Here is a 9,325-nt window from a genome sequence, read left to right as displayed (position 1 = left end):
CCTCGAGCCGGTCCTCGAGGCCAAGGACCGGCTCGAGGAACACATCACTGCTTTTTACTTAGCTTTGTCCCGGCTTGTATCTTGAATTTGTTGAGCGAGGTTCTGGAGAGTGGATTTTCACTCCTCTCCCATCCCTCTCCCAAAGAAAAATCCCACCCCTGTCCCGGAACATAGTAAAAGAGTCCTGTCCCGTTCAGCCTAACTCCCATTCCTGTGCCGCTCCTATTTTGGATGTCAGCTACATTCAATAAATAAACACAGTTTGTCTCCCCTTTTCTTCTACATTATATATTATTACTTTATATTATAGTATGACAAAATTTGTATTCAGACATGACTCCTGACCACCCCTGGCTACCATATAGCTTTGCCACTGATTTTGATTGGTTTAGTTTGCTGTCCGTATTGTAAATGGATGAATGGGCTGCTAAATTGTCAGGCAGTCTCTTGGGGTCAAGTGGAGAAAATTAATAATCAGCACTAGAAAAGCTCCCAAAAAAAAAAGATGCCGGCCCACCGGGCGTCCGCCATGCCTGATAGGTGGCCATGCCTGCCAGGTGGCCATGCCTGCCAGGTGGCCAGTCCAGCCCTGCCTCAAGTTAAAATGGGATCAAATCATCAGGCTCTTTTGAAGACGTCAGCTGTGCAGTTACAAACACACCGGAAGCAAGTCAGTTGAGGTGTTGCATACAAGACAGACAGCTTTGACGATCAGACTTGAAGTTCTCGGGTTAAAATACATTTGAAGCTCGGAAGTGATGATCATTCTAAAAAGCCCACTTTCTGAACTTATTTTGTTCTGTGGTCTTGGTGTCATCGCTGACTCATTCTGTCCTGGTGATCTCTGCAGATATGAAGGCTGGCTTGGGACTGACGGACTCGTTGCTATCTAGTTCACTTTCCTCCATCACTAACCTCTGCTTGAAAGATTGCATAGATGAAAATGGAGGTAGGTACATTCATTTTAGTTGTGGGATTGCACAAGCGTAATCTGCTGCAATTGTCACACTTCTGTTTTCTTATGCATGTCTTTTAGGGATCGAGCTGGCCAAGCTAGATACAGAAATGATCAAGTTATTGGCATGGCAGAGGATCCAGCAGCTTTTCCCTTGTAAAGCCCCCAGTCCTCTACCTACAGACACCAGCGATGCTCCCAAGCCCCCTCCATCTCTCCCAGACTGTAAGACTTAAATATTGCTATCAAGTTTGATTTAATTCCACAGTTTTAATCTTGATTTCATTGTTTTTGCAGATCAGAAAAGTTTGAGAGCCCGGGCAGTCTTCTATCCACTGACGGGAAAAGGAAGGGCTGTTAACATGTGCTATAGGACGTTATACATAGGATCAGGTAAGTCAAATGTTAAGACAACAACTGTTACTCAAAACAACTTTTCCGATTCACGGACCATGTCAGTAGTCTCCTGAGCACTGACTCACTGAAGGTTAATCACTCTCAAAACAATACTCACAATCTCTCTCGCTCTCTCTCTCTCTCAATCCATCCATCCATTTTCTAATCTGCTTTATCCTCACAAGGGTCACGGGCGTGTTGGAGCCTATCCCAGTTGTCTCTGGGCAGCAGGTGGGGTACACACTGAACTGGTTGCCAGCCAATCACACGGCACACAGAGACAAACAACCACTTGCGCTCACAATCACACCGAGAGGCAATTTAGAGTGTTCCATTACCCTGCCATGCATGCTTTTGGAATGTGGAAGAAAACTGCAGAACCCTGAGAAAACCTATGCAGGCAGGCAGGAGAACATGTCAACTCCACACAAGAGAACCTCTCTCTCCAACTTCGTGCTAAAGCTACTTACGGAAGTGTAGTGCTTTCGCTGCCGTGGAGGCAGTGATTATTCACTTATGCCGTATAGACACTGCATCTAAAGCAAACCTTTGCCTTGGCGTCATGTTTAGCCTACTTATCTATCTAGCCACAGCTTGTAAGTAGCGAAAGCTTCCCAAAATAGTGTGCAGCGAGAATTCCCAAATACCAAGAGTGGAAAACAGCAAGGTGATGTGGGTGTACAATTTGGGGCATTCCCGTCACACTGGGCAGTGCGCAAGGAAGGGGACAGAGTAGTAGTCGAAATTTCCTTGCATTACCGCAATTGGATGGCATATGCACACACGCATGCCCACTCTGAAACAACAACATAAAAATGCACCAGCTAGAAGACTGGTAGACCCCTGTGTTTGGAAAACGGAAATCGCTGCCTGCCTACCATTGTACTATTCAGTAGCTTGCGTGTACCGTTTTGAAATGATGCTGCTGGATTTCTTTGTTTTGCCACTGCCATTGTTGCAATGCAGATCAAACAAACAAGATTTGAATGAGCTCAAACAAATGAGAGAGAGAGACAGAGAGAGAGAGAGAGAGAGAAACAAGAGACAGAAAGACGGTCCAGTGGTTAGTGCGTCGACCTCACGGTGCAGAGGTCGTGGGTGCGATCCCGGGCCTTCCTCTTCTCCCCGGGCCTGCGTGGGTTTTCTCCAGGTACTCTGGTTTTCCCCCCCACATTCCAAAAACATGCATGGCAGGCTGATTGAACACTTAAAATTGTCCCTGAGCGCGAATGGTTGTTCGTCTATGTGTGCCCTGCGATTGGCTGGCAACCGGTTCAGGGTGTCCCCCGTCTACTGCCCGAGGACAGCTGGGATAGGCTCCAGCACCCCCCGCGACCCTAGGTTCAGAAAATGAATGAATGAATATATATATGTACACACACACACAAATTTTAAAGGCTCTGATCGCTAGCTGCCGACGGCTGTCAACTTGTTGTCATGCAGGTCATGTGCCACCATGAGTTAAAAGTGACCTACTTTTGACTTTTTTTTTTAATATAGTTTTTTGTGGAAGTGAGACTGATAGGGTACACATGCTGTAGCTTATATGAGCACAAAACAGAATAATACACGCTCACACCTTTTTTCGCCCCCTCCCTGCAGTCTGGTCTACCAGTCGACCATACTGATGTAGACGTTTATCACAAAGAATGCAATCAATTATTTCAGTATTCTTACAGTATTTTCAAAATGTAAATGTAGAAGGCAACTTATCATTCAGCATTGATGCTTCACACACACACACACACACACACACTTTCATTAGTGATTTGTCTCTCCTTGGTGTAAAGGGGGGATAGCAATACGGCCAGGTCCATAAATACTGGGAGATCAAGACAATTCTCATGTTTTTGGCTCGAAACAACACTGCAATGGATGTGAGATTTATTGATGTGCCTGAACTACAGATCCTCTGCCCTAATTTGTGGCTATTTGCAGTGAGGTTAATGATTATTTGAGCATCCTCTGATTTTGCAAGTTCTGCCAGCTAGAAATTAAGAAGGGGTCTGAAAATTTCCTCGTAAGTCCATGCGAGAGACAAAAATATATATATACATCTAGGAACCACGCGATTTTTACAGAATTTATCTGTTTGTGAATGCTAAAAATAGGTATTTGAACATGTGCCATTCAGCAAGAATTCTGGCCCTCAAAAACCTGTTACTCTGCCTTAAAAATGTAATCAATCTATTTATTAATTTAAATTTGTACTGCTCTTTTGGGGTTGTCAGAGATTTTCTCGGACAAGGTTAAAGAAACGACTCGGCACACAGGAAAATTGTCTTCAATATCGACGGAAGCGGATCTCTGAGAGCGAACGACGGTTTAGTTGCTCCGTGATCACGCTCAGAGCCCCCCCTCCTCGAGTTCGAACCTTTATTGTGACATATGCAAAATACAAGAATAACACTGCCCCCGATATTTGCATACCGCACCCCTGGTCCGGCCCCTCGGTGGTGATTGGTTACCTGGGTGTGCGCTTTGAACCAGCGGCACTTTGGCGCCTTTCGGTCTGGTCTACACTGTATCAACATATCGCAGACTTTGCGGACGACAAATGTCGCCTGGGCGCGACGGGTGTCCTCAAATCGTCTTTTGTTGTTCAACCGCTGTTCCCAAATTACTCGTTCCCCCTTTGTGACCGGATCTGGCTCTCTCTCCTCTGATCGCCCACCCGCCTTGATGTGTTAATTGTGGTGTGGGCTGCAACAGCCCTCCGCCCAAATGGCCGGCACCTTCTGAACAGGAATTTGGGGGTGCGAATTACGCACCCAGACGCTTCAACGTGCACAGATCAAATGAAACTTTAAACATGATACAATTTCGCCCATAGATTCCTCTAACAGGGGTCGTTAGCTCTATAAAAGTACATATTCACCCCACAATCAGTCTGACCCCAACAACTACGATTGGCACCAAGGACAAAATTGTAGCCCTCCACAAGGCTGGAATTGCTTATGCGGCAATTGCCAAGCAGTTTGGTGAAAAAACATCAACTATTAGAGCAATTGTGAGAAAAAGGAAGAGGCTAATGATGTCTGTCAGCCTCGCTCAAGTCATGAGGTCAGATGAGACCAAAATAGAACTTTATGGCCTTGGCGCCACTCGCCATGTTTGGAGAACAAAGAAGGACGAGTCCCATCCCAAGAACACCACCCCGACTGTGAAACATGGAGGTGAAAGCATCATGCTTCGGGGGTCAAGATGGCTGCATTGTATTAAGGAGAGGGCCATTTGTAGTGAGATTTTGGCCAACTATCACCTTCCCTCAGTCAGAACAGTGAACATGTCGTGGCCGGCGGGGTCTTCCAACATGACAATGATCCAAAACGCACCAAATGGGTCGCGTCGCGCTTTAGTGAATGGAGGCGATCGAGGAAGAAAAGTGCAGAGTGTGCAAAATCTGCACACGCCGTTATTTATAAAAAGCAAATAGTAGTTAGATGGCCGTGAACGTGGCACATCCAGACTCAGATTTTCAACCCGATGCGTGTGACAGACGGGATTCTGACTTCTTTGCGACTAAGACGGCTGACGCACTGTGCGTCCTACAGAGGGTCGGAGCCCCCCACCCCGAAATTCACAATACAATATTGTTAACGGTACTTGGGGGGGCAACATTACTTCAGGCTGTAATTGACTGCAAAGCATTTGCAACTAAGCAATAAAAAGTGCAAGTTGGATATCTGATTATTTTGTCCCATTCATTTGGTCCCCTAAATAGCAGGAGGCATATACAGTGATCTCTCGCTCTAACGCGGTTCACTTTCCGCGGCTGTTCGCTGTTTTACTTATTTTTTTAGTGCAGTTTTTTTAAATGCTTTTAAACAGTGAATTGTGTTCTGCATCCTGATTGGCTAAGGCACTGACCGACGTGAACAGTCTCTGCACCTCGTCTCTGTACAGCTTGCCAAATTTACCTTTGCAAATTATTGGTCTTTGGTTTCATTGTATCAGTAGTGGATGCTGGTCTGTCAAGGAGGGGAAGCTCAATTTTGGCCTACATCATAAAATGTGTCCCTTTATTTATACGTGAATTCTACTCTCCGTTCCTTTTCAAAAAAATGAAAAGGAAAAGGATGACTTCACCATAAGATCATTGGCTCATTTCGCTGTCAATCAAAAGGAGATTCAGTCTCACCGAGATCATCCAATCATGAAGAAAAGCTGAGCTTCTGCACGCCCACTGTCCATAGACTCCCAGAGACGTTGAGCGTCCAATGGGCGGGACAAAACTAGCATTTATCCAATGACTCGTCTCGTTTCAATGCATTGGGACAATCTAACATGAACTCTCTAGACGCCCAGCGTCCGCGCAGTCGACGCTCAGCGTCCACACAGTTTAAAGCACAGTGAAGCTGCGGGAATGAATGAGAAGAGAGTCGCGTCGTAACCAGTAATAAGAAGCTGATTCGGAACAAAAGTTGAGCGTGTTGTAGCGCATATGTAGTCAGTGACAGGTCCACACAATTGTACGTACACACATATATTTGATCACTTACCTCTTGACAATTTAGGGGAAGCTGAGCTTCCCCTGCAGTCTTAGAACAATCGTCTCTGCATTGTATACATAGTTCAGTATTGTATAACTGTAAAAAATAAAGCTGACTACCAACTACCAAGTACAACTTTGTCACATGTGCTATATGTGAAACATCCAACACATTTGAAATTTCGTCCCTCTCACATTTTTTTGCTTTTTTTTTTTTTTTTTTTTTATAAATCCTACTTCACGGATTTCACTTATCACTGGTTCTTTTTGGAACGTAACCCCCGCGATAAACGAGGGATTACTGTATACAAATTTATACAAATTCCGACATCATCTTGATCGTTTCATTACAAATCCATTGTGGTGGTGTATAAAACCAAAAAAAAAAAAAGAGAGAATTGTGTTGATCTGCCAAGATTTATGAACCTGACTGTAGATTTGAAAATAGCAGGACATCAAACAAATATGGTGACCAGCCTGCATTTTCCCTCCTTTTTGCCTAGCTTATTTTTAACATACGGAACAGTATGTTTAATATTCCATATCTTCTTTTTAATTCAAGGTGCTGACATGGATGTGTGCCTTCCGAACTACGGTCATTGCAACTTCATATCGGGGAAACACGCCTGTATATTCTACGATGAGGTAAGTAAGGCAAGTGGCTTTCATGATTCATGTTCATGCACGAGGGGATAAATGTGGTTTTGACTGGTACGCTTGTAGAACACCAAGCATTACGAGTTGCTGAACTACAGTGAGCATGGCACAACAGTGGACAACGTCCTCTACTCCTGTGACTTCTCTGAGAAAGCCTCACCGTCTCCACCCAGTGGCCTAGTGGCGAAAGTCCAAGGCATCATTCGTAAGTTCTTTGACCTTATTCACGAAGTGAGGGCCCTTTGGCAAAGGACTTCATGTTGTTTCGTTTTTTTGACTTGCAAAATAATGAGACTTGATTCAGACATATTAGTTGGATTCAAGATGAGATGCGACTCTTTGTGATCCAAGAGATCCAAGATGGCACTGTAGTTGGCAGCAGTTGTTGGCAAGTGCTCTTAAAGAATCCCCCACCCCCCACATGGTGTTTGTTGTTACTTCGTGTGGACCCGATGTGGACTGTTTTCAGCGTTTTTCTGGCCATGACATTTGTCAAAGGAGAAGAATCTGTGCTGAGTGGTTGCACCTTCTCGGCAGCACATGTGCACCAGCACTGATTTTGATTGGGAGGAATGTCAGCGCTATTTGACTGTCGATGGAGCGTGGATGCTGTTGGGGGAAGAGGAGGCCGCTCTTCCCCCAACAAGCGTATTTGGAACTGAGAGTCGCCACTTAAAAATTGAAATGGATTTATATGGGACAGGAGAAGTCAACCAATCTCTTTTTTTGTCAATGGACGCGACAGCTTCTCGTTTACTTTTAAACTCGGCTTGTAGCAGACGTGTGCACATTTTGAGCATGATGAGGTCTCTGATTTACTGGTGAAAGGTCACTTTGATTCTCTCCTCTTTCATCTCAAAGTGCTTCAAACAACAAAGCATATGCAGGATAAGTGGTTAAGATTGCATGACTGTCCGTGTTGTATGTCGTGTGTTTTATTATTTTTGTTATTTTATGTCAACTGTTTGTTCGCTTTGTTACAGCTGAAAGCCATTGTGAAAGCGCAAGATAAATAAAGACGTATTGCATCGACGCTTTGCTTCAGTTTTGCAGAAATGCGAAGAGATCTGGCGTCCCACCCCCTCATCTTTTATTTGTATTTCTTTCTTTCTTTCTTTCTTTCTTTCTTTCTTTCTTTCTTTCTTTCTTTTAATCTCCTAGGTCGCAGCAAGAAGTGGACAGATGAAGAGGGTCCCGCGTCTGTGGTGGGATTGCTCCCAGCCGGCGGAGTGATGAGCAGCCACCCGCAAGGTGGCTTGGAGCAGTTGTGCAGCTGCAAGGCAAGCAGCTCAAGCTTAATTGGAGGCAGCGGAGCAGGCTGGGAGGGCACGGCCATGCTCCACCATGGGAGCTACATAAAACTGGGCTGCCTCCAGTTTGTGTTCAGCATCACAGAGTTTGCCAGTAAGCAGCCGAAGGAGGAAGACAGTACAGCGCCTGCGACCGGTTGCACCAGCGGCAGCGCTTTGAGCCTCGCACAGACCACAATTGCACCACCTCCTCGCGACACTGCCACAGCCAGCAGCCCCTCCAGCCAGGATGAGATGGAGCCAGCGCCTTCCGACCAAGTGCTCACTCTGTAGTCACCACCACAAACGGACTTCCCCCCCCCCCCCCCCCCTTGTTTTCGTTTCGCACCTTCTATGACACAAAGTAATGGTAAAGCTGCACAGTTGGCTGGCGGGCAGGGAAAATGATTTTGTTTTTTAGGTCATTGTTAATGATTTATATATTTGCATGAACATGGGAGTATAATTGACAATCGTGTCTATTTTTTTGAATGACTGACATCTGTTCATGTTAGACCGACTTTGAGCAAAGCGTCTTAGTCTATGCTCAGTTATTTTGCCAGTATATTATGTATGATGTAAACTTACTTTGTCAGTCTGTCTGTCTGTCTGTCTGTTTAGCACAAACGTCTAATTTTGTTGTTTTGACTTACATGCATTCTATATCCAGCTGCCTGTGTGCTCTGTTTGTATGGCAAAGTACACTACTTTTCACAACTTTGGGGCCATCCAGAAATGTCCTTATTCAAATAAAGAAATAAAGCGCAATCTTCATGCAGGACCATCAAAATGTTTGGGGGTGACGGGGTCACTTAGAAAGGTCGTTATTTTTAAATGGCATCAACATTGAATTGATCAGATATACAGGCTTGACATTTTTAATGTGGTTTAATGGAAAAAAAGCTGTTCTCTTTCAAAAATAACGACTTGTCCAAGTGACCGCCAAACTTTTGATGTGTGTTTGTGTGTGTATATATATATGTCTATATGTATGTTATATTTATAAATGTATATAGTTATATAGAATACTGTGTGTGTGTGTGTGTGTGTGTGTATATAGATATCTATATAGACTACTCTACCATTGAGCCATCCCACCAAACGCACGCACGCACGCACGCACGCGCACACACGCACACACACACACACACATAAAATCATGGCATTGGATGGGTGACTCCGGGGCTTTGAATGGTGGTGTACACGCTCATACGCTCTATGTACATCTTCTGTAAATATGTATGATTCAGTGCCTCTCAATTGGAGGAGCATTGTATGTCATTTAGATTCTCCGTGTTTTGGCTTTTAACTGTACAGCCCATGAAATTTGTGATACTGTGTAGACGACCAGAGATTTTGTGATAAACCTTGTTCATAGTCTGTACTCTGCTATCATCTATCTGCACTATGCGGTGGTTTTAGCACTCATTTTAACATCATGTGCTGCTCTGTATATAAGCGCTCTTTTTCTGTAGCTTCTCATCTCATAACTGTAAATACATAAAGATTTTCTAAGTACAAGCTCACTGTATCTGT

General features: G+C 44.5%; 1 protein-coding gene across 1 annotated transcript in view; it reads left to right on the top strand.

Annotated features, from left to right (window-relative positions):
- The window catches only part of phf12b (PHD finger protein 12b), a 26,476-nt gene extending 17,790 nt beyond the window's left edge, over window positions 1-8,686 (top strand). The window contains exons 10-15 of the mRNA XM_019861583.1: window positions 851-949; window positions 1,037-1,180; window positions 1,253-1,348; window positions 6,406-6,488; window positions 6,567-6,705; window positions 7,662-8,686. Of these exons, the coding sequence (XP_019717142.1) occupies window positions 851-949; window positions 1,037-1,180; window positions 1,253-1,348; window positions 6,406-6,488; window positions 6,567-6,705; window positions 7,662-8,083 (983 nt within the window). The 3' untranslated portion in view covers window positions 8,084-8,686. The remainder of the gene's footprint in view (window positions 1-850; window positions 950-1,036; window positions 1,181-1,252; window positions 1,349-6,405; window positions 6,489-6,566; window positions 6,706-7,661) is intronic.
- The last annotated feature ends 639 nt before the right edge of the window (window positions 8,687-9,325 follow it).

This window comes from Hippocampus comes, unplaced genomic scaffold (genome assembly GCF_001891065.2).
Source record: "Hippocampus comes isolate QL1 unplaced genomic scaffold, H_comes_QL1_v1.1 scaffold122, whole genome shotgun sequence".
Classification (NCBI taxonomy): domain Eukaryota; kingdom Metazoa; phylum Chordata; class Actinopteri; order Syngnathiformes; family Syngnathidae; genus Hippocampus; species Hippocampus comes.
Note: the sequence above shows the minus strand (reverse complement) of the source record. Positions and strands in the feature narration are given on the sequence as shown.